General features: G+C 40.8%; 1 protein-coding gene across 3 annotated transcripts; it reads right to left on the bottom strand.

Moving 5' to 3' along the window:
• Positions 1–408: 408 nt before the first annotated feature.
• On the bottom strand, positions 409–18,347 carry LOC309372637 (polymeric immunoglobulin receptor-like). Of its 3 annotated transcripts, XM_081916436.1 has the most exons (10): positions 18,202–18,347; positions 17,707–17,775; positions 15,889–16,012; positions 13,135–13,476; positions 11,781–12,110; positions 9,846–9,998; positions 8,551–8,662; positions 6,405–6,523; positions 4,785–4,919; positions 409–1,055 (listed from the first exon to the last, which is right to left on the bottom strand). In XM_081916436.1, the coding sequence occupies exons 3-10, from the start codon at positions 15,926–15,928 to the stop codon at positions 979–981; spliced, it is 1,308 nt and encodes a 435-aa protein (XP_081772562.1). In that variant the 5' UTR covers positions 15,929–16,012; positions 17,707–17,775; positions 18,202–18,347; the 3' UTR covers positions 409–978. The 3 variants fall into 3 exon arrangements, with proteins under 3 accessions (XP_081772562.1, XP_081772564.1, XP_081772563.1); XM_081916438.1 differs by lacking the exon at positions 9,846–9,998; XM_081916437.1 differs by lacking the exon at positions 18,202–18,347 and having other exon boundaries at positions 17,707–17,832.
• Positions 18,348–23,978: the final 5,631 nt, after the last annotated feature.

Raw genomic sequence — 23,978 nt, 5'->3', positions numbered from 1 at the left:
CCTACTGGGAAGAGTTGCTGGGGTCACTAGGCCTGCACTGTTTTGGTTTCTTTGAACAAAGAAACACTGACACCATATTTTTTAATGCTGACCTATGTTTGACTCTGGCTTCTGACATCACCTCTCTCAATAGAAAACTCATACAGTGGTACCTCGGGTTAAGTACAGTGGTACCTCAGGTTACATACGCTTCAGGTTACAGACGCCACTAACCCAGAAATAGTACCTCGGGTTAAGAACTTTGCTTCAGGATGAGAACAGAAATCATGCTCTGGTGACGTGGCAGCAGCAGGAGGCCCCATTAGCTAAAGTGGTGCTTCAGGTTAAGAACAGACCTTCGGAATGAATTAACCCGAGGTACCACTGTACTTAATTCGTTCCGGAAGTCTGTTCTTAACCTGAAGCACCACTTTAGCTAATGGGGCCTCCTCCTGCTGCTGCACCGCCACTGCACAATTTCTGTTCTCATCCTGAAGCAAAGTTCTTAACCTGAGGTAATATTTCTGGGTTAGCAGAGTCTGTAACCTGAAGCGTATGTAACCCGAGGTACCACTGTATATGAATCATGGCTAAGATGATCACAAGAGCAAGGATCCAGAGAGTGATCTGAGATGCACCCAAGATCTAGCACATAACCAGTATATATTTTAATACTAACCCCAATTCTGAGCAGCATCTCAGAAGCTCATAGCACAAACTGCTTTTGAAAATTCCCTTAATTTCCAAAGGCACACACATAATGCAAAGACTCATTGGGTGAACACAGAATTAGAAGCCTTATAGGTGTCTAGGTCCTGGTGACTACTTTAAAACTAATAAGAGGTGTACCTCACATTGTATTTCTGATATAATTTTATGTCAATATCAGAAGGGGACAATATAATGCAGAATGACTGCTGCTTAGACATAGAATAGATTACATAATGCAAGCTTTGAAAATTCTCTGTTAACTATATGCAACCTCATTTGAAATGGCAGTCAATCAGTTTCTCTCAAGTCGTCGGGATTTGCCCCATGGCTGAGCAAGGAATATTCATTTCCAACTGGGACCTCAACTAAAAGAAAGAGAGAGAGAGAGAAATCAGGTTATATCATAGAAACTAAATTATTTGGAACTACTTTTATGTCCTTGCCTCTAAAGTACTTGAACATGGTCCAAAACAGGATGGCTTGACAACCACCAACTCTGCAAAGATTTTTTTAAAAAACCCACCTCAGCCTCATTTTTGCTATTTTATTCAGTAGTTTCCATGTGATCAATATACCCTGACTCCAGATTTAACATTCTACAGCCACGAGAAACTTTAATACCATTAATAGTATCCTATCATAACAACCCCATGCAAAGCAGTAGCTTTATTTTTTTTTTATAAATATTTATTAAGGTTTTTAGAAAAAAAATACAATAATAATAAACATTATTGCTTTGTTTTAACAAGGTTTCATAATATTCTTGAACTTCCTCACGTCTCCCGCTCCCATTTACATCTTTAATAAATTTTTGTCAAGCAAATTATCATCTTATTTCCAAATCTATAACCACTTGCTTAAATACCATAAGATAATTCTCCTACTATTTGTTTTTCTTAATCTCTCTTATCATCAATTCTTAATCTATTTTAATGATGGCCAATTATTTATAACCAAGCATCCTTCTTAACATTCCACTAAGTCACAATATTTCTGCAGGTAGGTCTTGAATTTCTTCCAATCTTCTTCAATCATTTCTTCTCCCAGGTCTCGGATTCTGCCAGTCATCTCCGCCAGTTGCATATAGTCCATCAGTTGCATCTGCCATTCTTCCAGTGTGGGTAGATCTTGAGTTTTCCAGTTCTTAGCGAGTAGTATCCTTGCTGCTATTGTTGCGTACATGAAAAATGTTCTATCTTTCTTTAACACCTTCTGGTCGACAATGCCCAGAAGAAAGGCCTCTGGTTTCTTGGTAAAGGTATACTTAAACACCTTTTTCAACTCATTATATATCATTTCCCAGAAGGCCTTCACTTTGGGGCAAGTCCACCAGAGGTGAAAGAATGTTCCTTCATTTTCTTTACATTTCCAACATTTATTATCAGACAAATGGTATATTTTGGCAAGTTTAACTGGGGTCATGTACCATCTGTATATCATTTTCATTACATTTTCTTTCAAAGCATTACATGCAGTAAAATTCAACCCAGTGGTCCACAACCTTTCCCAATCCTCAAACATAATGTTATGCCCAATGTCTTGTGCCCATTTTATCATAGCCGACTTGACCATTTCGTCTTGCGTATTCCATTTCAGCAGCAAATTATACATTCTTGAAAGTACCTTAGTCTTAGGTTCTAACAGTTCTGTTTCCAACTTCGATTTCTCCACCTGGAATCCTAACTTTTTGTCACTTTTAAAAATTTCCTTAATCTGAGCGTAATGTAGCCAGTCTCGCACTTTATCCTTCATTTTCTCCATACTCTGCAATTTCCAATTATCCCCATCTTTTTCTAACAGTTCCCAATATTTTGGCCAGTAGGCTTCCATATTGGGTCTTTTCCAAGCCTTAGCTTCCAAGGGTGAAAGCCACCTCGGAGTTTTATTTTCCAATAAGTCTTTATATTTTGTCCAGACATTAAACACTGCTTTTCTGACAATATGGTTCTTAAAGGCCTTGTTTATCTTAGCTTTGTCATACCACAAATATGCGTGCCAACCAAAAGCATTGTTATAACCTTCCAGATCTAGCACGTCAGTGTCTTCGAGAAGTAGCCAATCTTTTAGCCAACAGAAAGCTGCGGCTTCATAGTACAGCCTTAAGTCTGGCAGGGCAAAGCCCCCTCTTTCCTTTGCATCTGTTAATATCTTAAACTTGATTCGGGGCTTTTTGCCCTGCCAGACAAATTTAGAAATATCTCTCTGCCACCTCCGAAAACACTCCGTTTTGTCCACAATTTGCAATGTTTGAAACAAAAACAACATCTTTGGCAACACATTCATCTTAATGGCAGCAATTCGGCCTAACAAAGAAAGTTTCAATTTTGCCCAACTTTCCAAGTCTCTCTTAATTTCAGACCAACATTTTTCATAATTATCCTTAAATAGACTCAGATTCTTGGCTGTTATATTAACCCCTAGGTACTTTACCTTTTTCACCAATGATAATTCTGTTTCTCTCTGAAACCGTTCTGACTCTGTATCTGTCATATTTTTCCCTAACACCTTCGTTTTTTGTTTATTTAGCTTAAATCCTGCAACCTGTCCAAAATCATGTATCAGTTGTAAAACTCTTTTCGTACTAGATTCTGGCTCCTGCAATGTCAAAACTAGGTCATCTGCAAAAGCTTTAAGTTTATATTGTTTCGCTCCGACCTCAATCCCCTGCACCAGCCGGTCACCTCTAATCAAGTTCAGGAGCACCTCCAGGACTGAAATAAATAACAGAGGGGAAATCGGGCAGCCTTGTCGTGTTCCTTTTTCAATTTTAAATTCTTCCGTTACCACATTGTTAACTATCAATTTGGCTTTTTGTTCTGAATATATTGCGTCAATCCCATTTTGAAAACCCCGCCCCGCTCCCATTTCTTTTAAATTTCCCTTCATAAATTTCCAAGAAATATTCAGAACCCTGTGGAAATTAGAAAATCCTTCCAGAAATATTTCAAGAAACTATATACCCAAGGGCCGCAAAATGAAGTTGAGATTGAACAATTTCTGAAAAAACATAGTCTTAAAAAATTTACACAAGAAAATAGACTACTCCTGAATAGTCAAATAACACGACAAGAAATTGAACATGCCATTCAGAACATGAAGCCGGGCAAATCTCCAGGACCAGATGGTCTGACCTCCAAGTATTACAAGACAATGAGTGACTACCTGATTCAACCTTTGATGGAGGTCAGCAACGAAATTTTGGAGGGAAAGAAGGCGCCGGAATCGTGGAAGGAAGCTTTTATCACGTTGATACCAAAATCAGAAACTGAAAAGACACAACTGAAGAACTACCGCCCCATCTCCCTTTTAAATGTGGATTACAAAATATTTGCTGATGTTTTAGCAAGCAGACTTAAAAGAGCTTTGAATGAAGTAATTCATAAGGATCAGGCTGGCTTTCTCCCAGGAAGACACATGTTTGCAAACACAAGGAACATTATAGACATTTTGGAACTTTTGCAAACAAATATAAACACTAAAGCAGTTTTGATCTTCATAGACGCGGAGAAGGCCTTTGACAATATCTCTTGCAAAGCAGTAGCTTTAAATTAATGTAGGACACCAAAGAACTGTACTATATCAGTCGGTTCAACATAATAAAGCTTGCTGTTCATAGCTTCTTCTTTTTAAAAAATTTAGTCATCCAGTAATTATATCAGAACCTCCTTATTACAAAAGATATTGAAAATGAGGGCAAAAAGGTTTAAAGAGATGGGAGCCATGCACCAGAACTATGAAACTGTGATTTTGCAAGGTTCTAAATCCTACAGGGAATCTCCATGCATAGAGGAGGGAGGACTCTCTGCTTCAAACCTTCACCCTCAGACTCAATAAATAAAACACAATAAAAGAGATGTGCTGAATGGGGTGTTCCATCACTGCCCTTCACATATTTCTTTGCATGCAGAAACAATGAGAGAGAGAGAGAGAGAGAGAGAGAGAGAGAGAGAGAGAGAGAGAGAGAGAGAGAGAGAGAAGCCCATTGCACACAATTGTGCAATGGATTGTGGCCAACATTTTGGGAAGGAGGTTAATATTATTGATATTCATCTAACAAAGGAAATTTAAGTCACAGAAGCAGAAAGAACACATACCTTTGTCAGTGTCTAGGGCAGATTCTTGTTCGTCCGCTGAGCCTATTTGTTCTTCTATGGGTCGTTCTCCTGAACAATGTTGGCCAGCCAATTCTATTGCTCCTTCGAGGTTTCTTGCAGGAATGTCATTTGAAGCTTTTGGTAAAAACCCAACAGATAATTACATTTTCATCCATTAACTACTGGGGTAACTTTTGTGGCTAAGAAGACATACCACTAGTCTCAAAAGAAATTGATGTTTCAATATGTTATGCAGGTTTACTAGATTTGGCTGTGAGAGTTGTCCCAGAGAAGCCAGTGAGCAAAATAATATTCATGTGCAAATAGCTTGTGCTTTGAACATCTTCAAAGCAATGCTTTGCCCCCACCCATCCTGTCCTGGCAAATGTCACACCACCACCACTGATGGTGCTCTGGGTCCATCACATACCACTACTGCTTCTGACATTTAACAATAAAACAAACTCAGATTGGCTCTCTACCTCTCTATTGAGGCAAAAATCATGGACAACTTAGGCCCTCACCAGGTAAGTCACACCACTTACTGAAGATAGGAGACCTAAGAAACCAGGAGTGGTGGGTGCTCTGCCTTTTCTGAATAGGTCACATTCCCTGTAAGAACCAGGTACACAAGATTTGGGGCAGAGGAGCATTCCTGAAGCCAGTACTGCTCCTTGATAACTAGATATTCCTTTTTCCCCAGTTTCTATTGATTTGTCAGCTGCACCCTCTTCTGGAAAAGGGAGAGTTTGCACCTCTCATAGATGCCATGGTGGTAACTTCTAGATTAGACTACTGCATAGCAGGTTTGGAAAATTCAGCAGGTCCAATATACAGCTGCACAATCACTGATTGGGGGTAGTTTTACAGGCCATATTGTGCCAGTATTGAGAAAACTGCCTGCCCATTTGTTTCTGAGCTAAAGTCAAGGTACTGTTGATAAAGTTCCACATAGCTTGGGACCAGGATACCTTAGAGAATGAATTCTGCCGTGCCAGTGTCCTCAGGAACTGAGGACATTTTGCTGAGAGCTTCCTCCAGGTGCTTGTCCTGGCTGAGAGAAAAAGTGTGACCTTTTTGGTAGTGGCAACCCAGCTTTAAAACAATGTCACTTATAAGGCCCGTGTTGCTACTGTAGCTCTTTTGCCTCATTTTTCTAAGGTTAAAGTCTTATGCTGCCTGGCCTTCAAGAAACATGTTCTTGCCCTTCTGCTGTTTCCTTATATACCTTGTAGGAATTATGTTTTTAGCACTTAGGTTGCAATCTTATACCTGCTTACCTGGGATTAAACCTCACTGAGCTCAGTAGGGCTCAGTAGGAAAGAATAGGCTCGTACAGTACTGTTGGTATTGCACAACTACAATGGTGTATGCATTTTATGATTTATAGCCAGTGTTCTTGTAAAAGTTGTGATTCAAGTGAATTGATATAATGGATACATAGACAAATGCTCCAGCTTAAATCAGACACACTTTGGACCAGCAAGATCTAGCCAGCCTGCATCCATTGTGAATGAAAACTGAACATGACGCCAGCAAGGGCTGTTTTGTGCCATATTTTGCTGCCCCAACAAGAACCAAATGCACAAAAGCACCAAGAGAATAGACGGCTTTGCTTACCATCCTTCTTTCGCTTCCTTATCTTCAGAAATACAATGATAACAGCTGCAGCCAGAACAAGAAATCCAAGCAAAATCGGTATCACAATTGGAAGTAGATTTAGTTCAGTTTCAGACAACCTAAAAATAAACATAGTACAAAAAAGAGCTTTTTTTCTTTCCGTCTTTGCTTTTTTTTTGCTTGTCATAATGTGTAAACTTTTACTTCCCCAGTGGCTGGTGAATGTCTGTTACACATCTGTCTCTTTTGGTGCCAATGCAGGGATCAGGAGCAGCTCATACAAGTTAGCAGCCCAAACATTAGACCACAAAGATGCCATCATGAGTCAGATGGAAGACAGGAACCAAAATCTCAAGTAACAGACCAAGAGGATGTCAACAGGGAAACAGGAATGGCTCAGGAAGCAATTGTGAGAGAGAAGTAGAGGGCCTAAATAGCAATGGCATTCATCTTTTGTACAGGGTAGGGTGGATATTTATTTTACTTTTTCTCCATATGGTCCAAGCAAAATTATTTTATTATAAGCATCACAGTGAAAAAGATATCAATATCATTTATAAAAAGTGCAGAGTTGATTGGGGTGAAACCTTGGTGCTAGGAGTGCCAGTTTCTTCATCACTCCAATGGTTCTGCTGCCCGCCTGGAAGGTAAGTCAGGCAGACTGTAAAGGACTGGGTGGGGCAACACTCTGGTGAAGATGGAAACCCCCCAAGCCAGATGATAAATTGGTAAATGGTAGCATATCAATAGCAGGTCCCAAGGTAAGGGAAATTGTGAAGAAAAAGCAGGAAATAGTAAGGACAAGAGGCAGAGGAGGAGAAGTTGAGCAACCCAGGATAAAAAGGAGACAAGAAGATGGGGGAGATTGGATAAGTAGAGGAGAGAGGAAATAAAGGCAGATCAGAAGGGATAGAAGCTGGCAAGCAATGCCTCAAAGGAGCATCACCCAGTGGAATCAAAAGGAGTTCAGGAGTTCACCTTGGTGAGAGAAAGGTGGTGGGGTCCACAGACAGGGCCCCTACACTACAGATGCCTTAAGCATTACTAGCTAGTTAAAATACTTGGTTAAAAGCATTCTGAGGGCATCTCATGATAACAAGAGTCCCAAACATAGCATGAGTGTGGGGCTCACCAGGTTATTTCTGGAGAGGAGTGCTTTTTTACTTTTAAAAAATATTTAGGGGTTATCTCATTTTCCTGCTCATATTGAAATACTGCCCCTCAATGAGACCAAATTTAGATTCACAAAATGTTTAGGGGTATGTGTACCCCTGCGTACCCCCAGGAAAAAAGCACTGGAGATAAGAGATAGTCTGGTGTGCTAAAGATCCTTGTTACCTTTAGGACTTGGGGCCAAAGAGTTCAAAATTACCCTTGTGTTGTGGTGGGAATTGGCATGTTTTGCCTTTTTACAATAGAGCCACAGTCACCCTTAGCTAACCCTTCAGAGACTTCAATCTAAGAGAAGGTGTGGCAAAAAGTCAGTGTAACCACCAATCACACACACACACAGAGAGAGAGAGAGAGAGAGAGAGAGAGAGAGAGAGAGAGAGAGAGAGAGAGAGAGAGAGAGAGAGAGAGACGCACAGGACACACAAACATTTACCACTCCCTCCCCACCCTTTTGATGATTGCTCTGATTTCTGCCCAGTCTACAAAATCGCACCCTCCCCACCCATCAGTTCATCAATTGTCTCTAATTTTTCTATAGACTTGCATTTTGTTTGTTTTTTGTTTGAAGTAACATTTGCAGCAGTGTAATAAGTCTTAACACCAGTGAAAGGAGTGCCATCTACTGGCTCATCCTTATTTCTTGCAACGCATAATTCTTTTTCAACGTTTCCTTTCTAAGCATTCGACTGGCTATTCTGGGAAACTGCAGTTCATATATTAAGTGTGCAGAACACTAGCAGCTCTCCCCCATTTACACATGCTAGTATTTTAACTGGAAGATTCAGCACGTTAGTTTGGATCAGTTTCTCATTCTTTCCTTGGCATCAGCTGCTAAACTACCCTCTGGAAGTGCTGGCGCCTATTTTTCAGACTGGTTGGATGACTTTTTTTAAACTTAAATTTTAGGGAAATGGCTGGATGCCACTGAGCATGAGAATGTGCTTAAACTAGACAAGGGATCTTCCAACTTTACCTTTGCTTGTAAACTTCATTTGTAGCTGTCACATAACTGTGGGGGGATGTCCAGATTGTTTGTGGCTCATATGTGGTTGCCGTATCATTTACGATATTGAACAAAACCAATTCTGTTAGGAGGAAAAGATTCTTTAATTGAGGATCACTGAAAATCAAGATGCTCTTGAATGTTCCTACACCAGGGGTGGCCAGCTTGTAGCCCCACAGATGTTGCTGAACCACAACTCCCATCCACTGGCCCCGATCATTGGTCATGTTGAGTGGGGATTATGGGAACTGTATTTCAGTGCTATTAACTGGAATTCAGAAGGAGTTGTCAGAAGAACAATGGCCAAGGCTTTGCTGGATGAAGCTGAAAGAGGCTGCAGCATGGCAATGTAGGAACTGGGTCCTTCTCACCTTTACCTTTTGACTCCAGGAGGCAGTCAAGTAAGTGGAGGCTCTGCAGCCAGTACCATGGAAGATGCTGCACAGTTGGTACATGGCTAGTTGGCCCTTCTGATGCCAGCAGCATCAGTTCCAGAGATGCTATCAACTCAGCAACTATACAGTTGTATGAGGCAGCAGCACTGTCCTATTCCACCTAGCATTGACCAGAAAGAGGGATATCCACCACCTTTATCATGATGCAACAGCTGCCAGTGGTTTCACTTCATCAGGGCCAGCTTTATTAGGCAGAGTGAGACAGCTGCCTCAGGCAGCAGGTGCTAGGGGACAGCAGCAACCCACTAGCTGTTTCTCCTGAACCCTATTGGCTGTACCCTTCTGGTTGTGTGTGTCCTATCCTGCACCCCCATGATCACCCTAATCCTCTCAGAAGCACTGAGTGATGTTCTGCTGTTGACAGAATTGAAATAACATCCAACTGCAGGCCAAGTTGCCTTCTGTGCATCAAAAAGCGAAGGAACCATCTTGTCTTTTGTTCCATGCGGCAAAATATATTGGGCCAGACCTGCACATAGCAAGCTATCTCACCACCTGGAATCCACTTAGAATTGAGCTTTATGCTATTGTGGGACCCCAGATTGGATGTCTGCCTGTGATTCACTGTGCAGGCATAAAGAGCAATGCTACAAAAAGTACCCCTAGGGTGAAGTAATGGTGCCTTATTAAGATAGTAATATATGTTTGAGCTATACCACTTCAGACTACAGGGAATGTGGGGAATCTCATCTGATCACACACTGTGTATCTATCTGCCTATCTATCTATAATCTCCTTTCCCATTTTGCCACCCAATCCCGCCGCTGCCCTGCCACCAAAGGCACCTGCAACCACCAAATCCTCTCTTACCTGGGTTGCGTGGCATCGCCTGTGAAGTGGCGGTGGCAGCGGGTTCCAGAAAGATCTCATGAGGTGGCCGGGTGGCCATGGGGGTGCCGCCACTTAGAGTTCCACCACCCAAGACAGTTTCCTCAGTCTGCCACATGGGTGGGACAGCCCAGCCTTCCACATTAAAAAGGGAGGTCATGGAGAAAGTTATAGCCTTCCTTCCTTCCTAAAATCTAGTCGCCCATGCACAGGGAATCATTTGTACATTCATTTTTAAAATGCACCACCTCCCCACTCTCCCCCGCCCAACACACATGCACCCTACCTAAGAGCCAACTCTTTGCCTGGCACCTTCATTATACACCTTTAGGCGCCAGGCAAAAATGTTCCTTTTTAACTTTGCTGATTTGATTGACATCCTATGCCCTTTTAAAATGTGGGGGTTTGGGGGGAGGGGTGTTATTGGGCTATTGTTTTTATTTCAGTTATGTATTTTGTGGTTTGGTTTCATATTTTGATTTTATTCTGTGAACCGCTCTGAGACCTCCAGATATAGGGCGGTATATAAATTCAATAAATAATAATAACTCCTAGGGGCCAAGTTCCCTTCGCCCCTCCTCCCCAATAAAATATTCACCATTCAAAGTAGAGCAGCCCAGGATAAAAGGTGATAAAGTGGTGTGCAAGCACTGCATCTTGTGATCTATTATATGGGTGGGGCTTACTTGCCCTCCCCTCCTCCCATATTATATTCAAGTGCACCTCTGCACACCTGCCAGGAACCACGTACTATCATACATGCCTCATGTTCCCATAGAACCCTGATTGAGAAAGCAGAGCACAGGTATCATGGCAACAGCTCACCGGAGGGATTTGGAACAACTTCTCTTAGAAAGGGCCCTGCCTGTTCTAACAGATTTAGCCACACACAGAAAGGCAAGGGATTTTATTCAGTAGCAGCCTCTTTCAACTGAGAGCCCCCCCGTGGTGGGTTTACATGAAAAGAGTATATGCTCAGGCAAGGTCTGTGACTCCTCAACTTCCTCTGGGTATATCCACACTGCTCAGGGCAGGAACATTACCAACAGTCAGACACATGGAAGTGGTTTCAAACCTATAGGATTAGAGCAGTCTTAAACAGTAGGTCTTGGACCACTTTCAGTGCTGCAACCTGCTCAGTGCCTCCTTGCTTGCCTGCCCCACCCCCTAGCTTTTCGGTTGCACAGATGCTGTGGGACTTCTTACCATGAGAGAAGGTTGTGAAAAAGAATTTAGCAATTTCCAAAAATGTATTGGGTACCAGCAGAAAGGGATGTCTCCATATAAGGTCATGTAGAATACGTCAATTGAAGCTAGACTTCACTTAATAAGCTGTGATTAATATGTGATTCCCTATACAGTGGAAGTGTCTAGACTTGACGAGTTTATCAGATGAGCTGCTAAGATAAGGAAAAGCTAAATGTTTTGGCAAGGAATGTTCTTTTGCATTTTACAACCCCTTTAGGCAGGTGGTTTCCAGAAGCACTGTAATTTAGTAATTGCTTTTAAAGAAATGCTTTTAGAAGTAATAATACTTGAGGAAACATTTTTGCAAAACTGTGTGTCTAGTTCTGCCAGCACACTCTTTCATGGGCAGTTTGGTTTTATAGAAGACTTTTAGTGTCACTAATTGGACCAGAAAAGTGACAGCAGAAACAAGCCCTCAGCCAGCCTGGCTTAAAAGTGGAGGTGGAAGGAAAGCAAATTTGAAAAATGAACTTCCTACTGCCTTGGGATGGGGCTAGCAAGGAGAGGAGCAAGGCATTCTGCATCCCCCAAAACCAATCCCATGCCCAAGGATCATTGAAGCTCTGAAGAGGATTATCTCCCATATTTGCAGAGGGAGTATATGCATACCCACCAGCTCATAGGGCCATTATGACATTTGTGATTTTGTCATTTTACTTCTCTGCTTACCTTCTGTGACCTCCAGTTGTATGATGCTTGAGCTTGTATTGTCATCAGACGTTCCTGTTCCACATTTATACATTCCTGAATCTTCTTTTCTCAGTTTGTTTATGAAGACTTTGAAAGTTTCTGAGCTATTTCCAGCAGTAAAAATAATTCTTCCTTCTTGCTGTTTTCCCTTATTCATGCTAGTATCTGCTATGAGAGAACAGCCAGATCTCCTCATCTTACAAAAGGATCTCCTCATGCTTGACTTGGCAGTTTCCACTGGGCATTGGATCATCACTGACCCTCTCACTTTACCCCAAAGTATTTCAGGTGATTTTGGCATATTTGGACCTGTTTGGAGAAAATAAATCAAAGCATTTATTACTATCTCCCCCCCCCCCCGCCAGTCTTAAACAATTTTTCAAAGAATCATTACTACCTACTACAGCCAATAGTGCATGTATATGTTCCTTAAGCTTGGAGGATATGTGCCTGTTTTAAAATGTTTAATTTTTTTAATGTAATTGTATTGTTTTGCTAGTTTGTTGTTTGCCACCCTGGACTCCTTTGTAAGAAAGGACAGGACAGGAATTAAATTATTAATTATAAAACAACAATCAAGCAGGCACAAAATGTAAACAGACTTTCTCATTTAAAACATTTAAGCAACCCAAATACATGCAAAAGCTGGGCTTGTCCTCATCCACCTAGCAATTTATTGAAAGCCTTGTTTGCCTCTACATTTTTCAAAGGGTTATTAGCCCTTTGAACAACTGTAAATGGAAAACTGTATCTATAGATAATGGCTCCACATTAGAGTACAGATATGAGAGAGCTTAAAGAGCCATGATTATTGAAGGTTAATAGAGAAAAGTGAGGCAAAAGCAGAACTGGAAAGTGATTGATCTGAATCCCAGATTTCTGCCAAGAAGTCTTTTGAACTAACTTCTTAGCATAGAATTTTACCCAAATATATATTTGTTTTGCTTTCTCTAAACCAGGATATCCCTAATAGCACTTTTGGATTTGGTTTGTTTAGAGAATAGGTGGCAAAGCAACTGCCTTCCAAAGAGTTTTGGAAACACCTGTTGTGGATACACAAAATACCCATTTAAAAGAAAAACAAAGAAGCAATACTCAGACCCTTCTCCTCCCCCTACCCCCCAAAACCCCATGCACAGCACCAATACACACAGACTAAAACACAGACCAACAGAGACAAAACACACACCCTACACAGCCAAAAAAAAAGAAAAAGCAGGCAAAATTATCCCATCAAGGCAACTGAAAAAGCAGACCCCAGAAACAAAACAAATTGTTAAAATAGCCCTTCAGTTTTTGAAAAAAGTTGTTTGGATTCCAACAGCTTGCTTACCTTCCCAAATGGTTAGATTCACTCCAGCATAAAAACCATGAGCATTTTTGTTGCCAATGCCACATCTGTAATTACTGGAGTCTGTCTTCACCAGCTGTGTCATTGTCACTTGCAAAATCCCACTTTGAGGGCTATCATGCATTGACACTCTTCCTTCATAGTCTTTGTGAATGAAATCGTTAGTTGAAATGATAGTCTGGCAAGAGTGACGGTTGGTTGACTCCCTGCACCAGTATTTTCTGCCATGTCTATTGGCTGATGTGGTTTCATAGTAGCACTTGATTGTCACTGATCTTCCAGCATGGCTTATCAGCAGCCTTGGAGCGTATAATGTTCCTGAAACTGTTTTAAATAAGGGTACAAAAGCTATCAACACATTATTCAAGCAATAAGACAATTTATATAGGGTCATGGAGCGATTCAAGCCCCCTTTGAACCAGGCTGGGAGTGATTTGAATGGATTGGGAAGAGATGTCGCTCCATGTGAGAAGCAGTTCCCATTGATCCTGCTGACCCTATTAAGGATCGATGGGAATTGTATCTCGCATGTATCATTGCAAGCAGTATGCTGCTACAGTCCTGAGGGTCAAATTTGCCACTGCTACCAGGTATATTTTTAGAATGGGTGGGACACAATGGGGAAGAGCTCAGGACTGCAATGAATGGTATGATTGCTTATTAAAGTGTAATTTAATTCACACTTCATTCACTATCTGAACAAAGAATTATTATTCCAGCAAAGCTTTGGTAATGTTTATATTTTGCTAATTGGTTAATCATTTGAAGCATTGATGGTTCCCAGTAAGGAACATACTCTTACACAATCCTCTGAACAGTGATAAATCCAAGGGTATAGCATGTATCCAAGTTGCAGTTGGGTTACTGGAGACTTACTATGTTTTGTGACACATGGTTTATTTACATGTATATACAGGTTGCGCATGGGTGGAGATTCACAGCTTTCACACACTAATAGATACTAGTTCCGTATTTGGTTTTGAGGAAACCCAGGTACTGCACAGCTCCCAAGACATCCTCCAACTCCAAACTTTTCCTCAGACAGTCTTAGTACGACCCCAACTTCAGGTTCAGGCCACACAGACACAGTTGGACGACATCATCCCCAGAGAAGGGGTGGGGGAGAAAGCTAAGCCCTGTTTACCAAATGGCCCCTGACCCTTGCAGTGCACAACAGAGGACACCAATAAGGATGAGATTCAGGTGGATAACTGTTGGTAGTATATTAGGGAACCTCCCAGTCAGAGGGTTAGGGATACAGCCCGACAACCATGCTTGGACTCACCCTTGGAGGTTTCCCCAGCATGTAGGAGTCAAATACTGTAAAATCAGGTCAAAGTCCATCAATAACTTAGCCAGTTCCTCCAAGAAAGTAGAGCCAACCACCCTACAAACCTTTCCATTCTACATAAAGCTTCAGCAGGGTTTTGTAGCATCAGTTCATTTGGAGCTATCCAAGGTCCTGTTTTTCTCTGCTCTCTGTATAGAATAACCTTAATCTGATTTGCCAGCTGTGATTTGACTTTCTCTACCTTGGCTAGCCTTGATTTGACTGTACTAGACACTACCTGTGTCCTGTTACCTTCAAGCGGCTATGGAACAAAATATTATTTTTTCAGAAGAAGTGTGCATGCACATGAAAGTTTATACCAAGAACAAACTTAGTTGGTCTCTAAGGTGCTACTGGACTATATATATATATATATATATATATATATATATATATTCCTATGTTGACAAATTGCTTATACTTAACCAACTACTGAACAAAGCTAGACCTGTTTGGCAGCCTTGAGCACTGAAGCAGTCCTTCTACAGACCAGAACTGAACTGTATTACTGTAGAATCAATGAACCAGAGATGACCTTGAGGCTTTCTAGCTCAAATCCTAATCCCATTCCAATATATTTTGAAAGAACCTGCTTTGTCTGGATCTTCTCTAATGTAAAAATAGTTTCCTAGAAGAAGTCTAACAGATTTATCTGTGAAAGTCAAAGTAAAGCTCAAATATTTCATAGTATACCTGAAGGAGCATCTCCACTCTTATTTCTCAGCCAGGACACTGAGGTCCTCCTCTGAACATCTTCTGCTAGTACCCTCACTACAAGAAGCAAAGTTACAGGGAACCAAGCAGAGGGTCTTCTTGGTAGTGGCACCCTCCCTGTGGAATGCCCTCCCTTCAGATGTCAAGGAAATAAACAGCTTTCTGACTCTTAGAAGACATCTGAAGATGTCCCTATTTAGGGAAGTTTTTAATGTTTTTATTATGTTTTTAGATATGTTGTAAGCCCCCCAGAGTGGCTGGGGAAACCTCCTATGTAAATCAGGGGCACCTGCAGCAAATTTATTTAATCCTTTCCTCAGACTATGGAAAAGAGACTTAAATATGAACTTTAATATTATTAAGTGTACAGAAAGTTTCCAAGTTACCAGTAGAGTAATTCTGGTTGTTGTTATTTTTGTTGTTGTGTTTGCATTTTTTGATTTTATAAATTTAAAGCCAAAGTATATCTTAAGCATATATGAAACTGGCTGCAAAGAGAGTGAAAGAGGGGAGAAATGACAATTTACTAGCTATATTGGACTAAAGATTTGTTCATGAAGGAGCAAGCAGAAAACACAGAAGTGCCAAAGATAGACCAGAAGGAGGATAGTTGTTATGAACCCCAATTCTTTCACAACCCTGACACAAACTTATCAAACTTATTGAAGATGACACAACTTTTGTCTACTCACCATGTATGAGAACGAGGAAAAAAATAAAGGTATTCATCATTGTGCTTGATTTCAGATTTATTCAAAATCAAACATCTAAACTGGATGCAAGGAGTAGGACAGGCTCTGAATACCCCTACAAAACCTGGCAGAAATATGAAGGTTTTTTTTAAAAAAATCATTACATTTATTAAAGATATTGAAGTGTGTATACACACACACACACACACACACACAATTATATAGTCCACGAAGGCCGATGATCTGTGAAATATATCTAGCATTCATAATTGCTGTTACAGGTGAAAAAAATGAAATGTTTTCTGCAGAATAAAGCAGCCCCCCTAAAGTGTTTTCTCCCCCAAAGCCTGCTGACAACTCCCTTTCCCTATTTTGCTTCTTTCTGGAATTTCTGGAATTTCTGGGTAAATTTGTCAGCAGCAGTGACTCTGAATAAAGATAATGTTCATGTGTGTGGCTGCAAGCTCTGGACAGTTGGAGAACTTCCTCATGCATGTTAAAATCCCCTTTTTAGTTTGTTTGTGTGTTTCATTTTAAGAAGTTGCTGCTTCAAGTGTCTTCACTTGAAGACAATAGAATTTGTACATTTCACAAGCACTCACATCCATGCCCATGATGAAGAAGATAGATGAGGTTGTCAGCTTTCTTGCTTCTGCAAAGGACGTGGGGGATAAAATAGGACCAAAAAGGAAATAAGCATTTAGTTCTAACAGTGCATTGTGTCCCCCAAGCTAGGGTCAGAGAATTTAACCAGATCAGCACTGTGTTACCCCAAAATTCAATGGTTAAGTATGACTTCAAAACCAAATGGAGTCACACAGCTCCTTGCGCAGCTTCCTTTCTGGGGCCCAAACTAAACTTGTTTGTTCACATTTTTGCCCCACGAATGTATACATAACATATGGTACCACAAAATAAGTTTTGTGGTATTTTAAAGACTATCAATTTCATCATGGCATTAGCTTTTATGGACTACAAAAAATATTCTGAGCCTATGGGGTCTTATAACACTCAGCAAAACACAAATAAAAAAACCCATTTTATCAGCTTTGATAGATTAAAAAGAAAATACTCTTGAACATTTGCTTAGTTCTTGCCTTGGCTAGTCACCAACTCTCAGCTCAGTCTCCCTCACATAACTGTTGTGAAGATACAGAAGGAAGAATAAACTGACTGTACCACAGGCACCATTTTTTTCTTCCTTTAACTAGAGTGATGCATCATTGTACTGTAAAGAACCATGGGTGGGGTTTGGGGGTGGCTGCAAATTAGTATAGCTCCAAACCTTCAACGAATCTTACTCAGGCCTGATTGTTGCGTATTTTAGATGCATAAATCACAATCCCACTTTTCAGTTCAGCTTACTCCCAGGTTAGTGTGCACAGGTGATGGCAGCAGGGCAGGGCACTCCTATCTGCAGGAACTGCTTTTCCAACACAAATGTGTTATTTCCTTTCAGAAACTCTGGAATTTGTGATGGAGCTTCAGTTCCTGCCATTTGCTACCCTCTTCCTTTTCCCCAAGTAAGGCTCCCCACTCCCTTGAAATGGGAGAGGAACAGTTGTGCACAATTGTGTGCATGGTTCCTAATCCAACACTGAGGACTTCATGTTCAGTCCCAATTCTTGACTGCCGGCTTCCAGCCAAGACAAACTTCTGACCGCACAGATCTGAGCACTTTAATGCAACAAGTGAACAGAACCCTGCTTGTGCCCAAAGCTCTGTCTTGCTGGATCAGAGTAAAGCTGGGGCCGTATATCCACCCATACTTTCATGGGACCTTTCGTTGCCCACAAAAGTTGGAGGAGAAATACTCACAGGAAGATGTGCCCGTTTACTCAGAAATCAGTCTCACCATTCAACAGGCTGACAACACGGTAAGTGTGCCTAGGAATGCAGTTTTGGAAAAAGCTGTTATCATTATTTTAAAGTGATATGCATTCTCAGCAGGTTTTTAGCATATTCCAAATAGTAGCATTTCAAAGTCCTACTTATTCTCAAAAAGATCCTTATATAGTATCCTCCATTCATTCATTAAATGTCACTTTTCCTATTTTTACCATTTCAACCAGCCTGTAACCTTCAGTGGAGACAAAAATATCCTGGCAATTAAAACTTCTCATTGTACAGTATGCTATATTGGGAGAACTGGTCAAACCTAGCAAGTTATAAAAGCTGTAATCGCAAAGTCAGCATTTAGCATTAGAGAACAAAACACATTGGATCCAATAAAAGCAATGGCTACCTTGACAGGTTTGAAAAAATGTCTTTTTACATTGCTAATTTATCATTCACAAAATGACTTTTCCTTACCTTATGATGAATATTAAAAGCACATTGGTTTTCCAAACTGCAGGTTTGATAATAGCATCACCTACCTGAAAATTTTGGGGTTTTTGAATAAATATTTAAATAAGACACATGAAGCTGCAAGTTGATTTCAGTCCTACCTTTTAAAAATTTCTGTTTCACACTCTGCTGTCTTCAATAAGTAGAGTATAAATGAAACAAACTGTGTGTTAAAAAGAGGAAGCCTCAAGTCTAGTCTAATGCATCTCAGGTCACCGCAGTCAGTAATATAATGAAGTTCTTGATTTAAAAGAAGAGGAAGGATCTATGGTCAGACTACGAAACAAAAAATTTCCCCTGCTTTCTGGGCACTTAGAATACCAGAGAACAGAACTGTGGCTGATTCACATAAGCCGGTCCAGGGAGAGTTTGATTCAGTAAATTAGAAACGGTTCATTACCTTGAACTTGAAGTGAACCCCTAAACCGCAAAAAGGAGGCAGTTCAAAATAGGTGGCATAATAATTTGAAGTTCATGTACGGTAATTACTTTGTGGGTGATAAGAAAAGGCCTCTCTTTGTTCAAACCCTATAGGAGTCAAGAGAGTGCTTAGACATTCACCTGAACATGGGATGTTTGAATGGGAGGAGAGACAAGACATGCATACAGGCCTCACCTTCAATGTCCCCTGTATGCTTTGGCATGATCTGCTCAGTACCCAACCTTCCCATGTTGAGTGGACAAGATCTGCAGAGGGCTTTTACTCATGTTCTCTCAAACACAATTAGAACCTTCTGCACCTACAGGAGCCCTGATAAAACAATGTTCCTAATGCATCTCTCCAGACTTCTCTTTCTGGCCCTCAGGACCCCTTTCCCCTTGCCACACATCTTATCAACCCTGCTCCATAATAATCTTGAACACTTTGACCTGGCAGGAATGTGCATGTCCTTGGACTGTGACCATGCCGCTTGCTTGCTTGCTTGCTTGCTTGCTTGGATGGAGGATGGGGAGATAGTGGGGGGGGGGGGTATGGAACTATCAGGGTTTTGCGCGGCTGCTGTAAAAAGGTAAAAGTCCTGTCTCTTGCTAACCCACTTTTGCTTCTCGCCCTGCTCACTTTCAAAGAATTGTACAGCTGGAAGGGACCCTGAGGGTTATTTGCCCGCCTCCAGTCCACAGGGACCTTACCTGTTCTCCAAAAAATCTCAAAGATTGTAGACAGAGGCTCTGAGATTACATGCACAAGTTACTTCAGTACCCCTAGGCCTCAGGAGAATGTATTTGTGTCAGGAGCTAACTGCACCGAACACATGCTCATAGGTTCTGTCCTGCAGTCAAATAGTCATGCATGTGACATTAGATAGCCCATACAGTGGTACCTCAGGTTAAGAACTTAATTAGTTCTGGAGGTCCATTCTTAACCTGAAACTGTTCTTAACCTGAGGTACCGCTTTAGCTAATGGGGCCTCCCTCTGCCACAGTGCCACCGCTGCACTATTTCTGTTCTCATCCTGAAGCAAAGTTCTTAGCCCAAGGTACTATTTCTGGGTTAGTGGAGTCTGTAACCTGAAGAGTCTGTAACCCAAGGTACCACGGTACATCCGTTTTCTACCTTCAAAACCATCTTTCTTTCTTTCGTTCTTTCGTTCTTTCTTTCGTTTTGGTCATTGTTGTTTATTGGGCTTCATATGTTAACATCTACATATTTCTTTTCATTTCTTAACATCCACATATCAAATTGATAATAAGTATCTATAAAAAGCAACTGTGGTTTGTTAGTTTTAAATGATTTACTGGTAATCAGTTGTTCTAGTTGCTAAATTTATACAACTGGCCTATATGCTTAACTGTTTGCCTTGATGCTTTATCAATGGGGCTGAATCACTTAATCCCTTTAGACTCCTCTTGTGGTTTTGTTTTGTTTTTCTTCATTTTGTCCTACTTTGGAAAGTGTGTTTGCTAGCTCAAAGGTTGGTAGATAAATAATAACCATATCGTGCGATTTGATAGGACCAAGCCTAATTGTTTCTCTGGTAATGTTAATGATTGGTTGATATAAGGCTGCCAAGAAAAATAATAGCGATCTCACTCTCAGTCTTTGTACCTCCCCTTCCATCACCATGCAAGAACTTCCTGCGTCAGAAGGCGGTGCAAACAAGGTATTTATCTTATTCTTTATTTTATTTTTCTGCTTCCATCTTGGCAATATTGGTAACTATAAAACTAATGTGATATGTAGACCCATTTTTATCAAGTGTGCCTTTATGGATATTGTACCTGTAGCTCCCAGAAGAAGGGCATTCTGAACTACTAGTAGGTACTAGTAGTAGTAATAGTACTAGGTACTACTACTACTACCCAGCCTTCTCAACCCAATCCTGGTGTTTTCCCCACACACAATGTGCTTTAATCAGATTGGCATCAGACAACACCTTGCAGCAAGACACTTCAGCACCTCATAATTTGTGGTAATTGTCTACTATTTTGCTTCTCTTATTACACAGCAAGTGCAGAACAATGCTGCCATCAAGTGGCTCTGGAAAAACACTGCCATGAATAACAGAGCCCATTTGAAAAGATGCACCCATAGCTTTTTTGTCTTGTTTTTACGGGGAGTGTGTGTAAATTTAACACTGCAAGGTAAACATTATTCCAAATACACATAGCCTTAGGTCCAATTCATATGTTACCACTACATTATGGGATTTGTTTCCCTGTGATCTGCATTTTTTAAATCATATTTTGATATTTATTGTCTGTTTTACATATTACATAAAGCTATTCTTCAGTGTATCTTGCCAGCTTGCCCAACTGAACAAATTTAATATCCTTAGAAGCAAACTATTTAGAAGGGTATAAAGCTCTGACAGAACGGATCTGGGTTACAAGCCTAAGTAAGTTCTCAGTCTCCATCAATCACCGTCTTGAAACTGAACCTACAGCATTCAAAGTAGAATAATAATGATGAAATGATATAAGCAAAAATTTATTATCACACTTGCAGGTAATATTCTTTTTTCTTCCTCACTGAGCATAAGACAAAGGCATTGACACCAAACATTATTTTGCATTGATATATTGATTGACTGGCCTTTCTATGGTCTTCCTTAAGGGTATTATGATGGCCTGTGCTCCAATCAATGGTTTTGTTGTGGGCTTTTATGTGAAAAGCATGAAGGAGGTTTTGTGTGTAACTTTCATCTGATTTTTTTATTTAAAAAGTCTGGTTTGTTTGCGTGTACACTTCTTTCCCTAGTTTTTCCTATTGACACAGAGAAGAGTTTCAAGATTTTGTAGCATTCCCAAGTGATTAAATAGCTTTTGCTGTTGTTTAAAGTAAATGTATTATCATCATCATTAATATGAGTGACATGAATTTACACCGTGATGTGATTTCAGCTCTTGATTAGTTTAACCATGTGTCCTGGTTCAGACAACATGCTATGCCAAACCTTTGCTTAGCTCAGCACAGCAGTAAAAAGGAGCAAAGAGGAGCAAAATGATTAGGTCTTTTCTGGGAGCCCACATACTCACAAGGTCTTGGCTAAGCTGAGCAGGGAGGGGGACTCCAGCCCATGGTCCAGATTTGGCCCACCAGTGCAGATATCACTGGTGAGATTATTTCAGAAATTAAAAAACCATCAGTGAGCGTTAACTAAAAGCACATCCAGGCAACCTATTTATAGAGCATTCATTCTTATTCATTTGCAATGACAGTTGGTTTGCTGTTCAACAGTGGAAGGCACACCCTTTGGAGGTTATTGCAGATGGTTGGACTAGATGGCCCTTGAGGTCCCTTTCAACTCTGTAATTCTATGAGGTTATGTAACATTGCAGGAGGCAGTAGAAGACAGGAGTGCCTGGCGTGCTGTGGTCCATGGGGTCACGAAGAGTCGGACACAACTAAACAACTAAACAACAACAACAACAACATTGTGTCAAGCAATTGTTACTCCATGTTTCCCTGTCACTTTCCTTACCAGAAATAGCCCAATTTTTATTTCTGTTTTGTGGAAGCAGGTTTATTGCACAAGAGCACCAAATCCACTGTAATTCCGTAAGCTAAATTTGCTAGTATATGATCTAATCCCACTCACAGAAAAGCAACAGTCTGGAGGCAGAACTGAAACATTTAATTACTCTTCTAAACAGTTTAACAAAATATCTCCCCAGCAACAATGGATGTGAGTGAAAGTTTTTTCTAGAATTCTGCACCTGTCTTCTCCTGTCCATTTACACTGTTGCTCTTCAGAATTCCACAGAGTTACTTTAGCAAAATCCTGACTCAAGGATTTTACTTTACCTGTTTCTAAAATATCTCCACTAGATGGACCTCTGACTGTGCTGCTTACTTTCTTCCAGCCAAACAGTAGCTGCTTATCCACATGGTCTGAGCCTGATTGCATGTATCTTACTCCTGACCTGCCACCATTGTGAGTGAGTGCTGATTCTGTAAAAAAGACCCGTGCAATTGGCCACTGAGTGCACAACTGTGTTGATTAGCTGATCTCCCAGGTGTCCAAGAGCTGGTCATAGATAAACATAAGTGCCCCAGGGACAATCCCAGATTTACAGAGGCTGTCCCAGTTTCTGATTTGATCCCATAATGTCCCACTTTTTCCTAGGGAAAATATTAACTCTAATATCTCCCAAATCTCTGTCTCCTGAATCTGGACTGTGATGTACCCAAAGAAAAATGCATATGCAATGAAGTGACAAAGATCACTTGGACAGGGCCTGATTTTCCTTGATGCAGTAACTGTCAGAAGACATATTGCAATCAAATGACACCAGAAGGAACATAAAGGGACTTTCTGACTGTGGTATCTACCTGGAAGGCAGCACAGATGAAGGCAAGCTAAAATCAAGGAATTGTGAGACTGGCCTGAATAGGCACTTTAATAGGCATCAGTGAGAGGAATTGTTAGGTGGAGTCAGATAGATAGTTGGTGATTAAACTGACCGAAGCCAGTTTAAAATGCCTCCGCTTAAAGTCTTGTGATGCTTTTTATCTTCCTAAACTAAACACGAGTCAGCTGTGTCCTACAGCTACAGAAAAGGTGAATGCCACTTTAGACTGCATTAATAGGAGCATAGTTTCTCAATCACAATAAGTAATAGTTCCATTTCATTCTGTGCTAGTCAGACCTCATCTGAAGTACTGTGTCTTAAGACAAATTGCAATAGATTCTGAGAAGAGCAACAAAGATTATCAGCATCACAGGAAAAGAATCCTATGGGATTCCTATGGGTACAGTTTGCCTGGGAAAGAGAACCTTGACAGGGAAAGATGATACCACATACCTGTAGAAGACGACAAAGACTTGTTTTCTGCTACCACAGAGAACAGGATCTAATGGGCTTAAGATACAGGACTGTGGCGATCACACAGGGCCCCCAGACGTTTGACGGTCTATTGACCCTGTGCCACCACTGTGATTGCTTTCTTCACTGCCACCACCCCGTTTCTCACGGGGACACACGGAGTCCAGACAGTTGTTAACATAAACAAATTATCAAGTTTATTTTTACACGCAGGAACAAGCTTATGGTTTCAGTTAGTTTTTCTTGACAGTTTCTTAATCTTAGTTCCTAACAAGTTCAAACTGATTATCACCAACTATCTATCTGACTCCACCTAACAATTCCTCTCACTCACTCACAATACAACTTGACCAACCCACTGCCTATTCCTCCCTCTTCCTTCTCCAATTCCCAAACCTCAACTAACTTTGAAAACCTCCCACTCTAACTTTTACTCCACCCCTTGCATTCCCAATGGCCAATCACATCACACT

The sequence above is a fragment of the Podarcis melisellensis genome, assembly GCF_964234715.1.
Source record: "Podarcis melisellensis genome assembly, chromosome: 6".
NCBI classification, from domain to species: Eukaryota; Metazoa; Chordata; class Lepidosauria; order Squamata; family Lacertidae; genus Podarcis; species Podarcis melisellensis.
The sequence above is the reverse complement of the archived record's forward strand: the minus strand, read 5'-3'. Positions and strand labels throughout refer to the sequence as shown.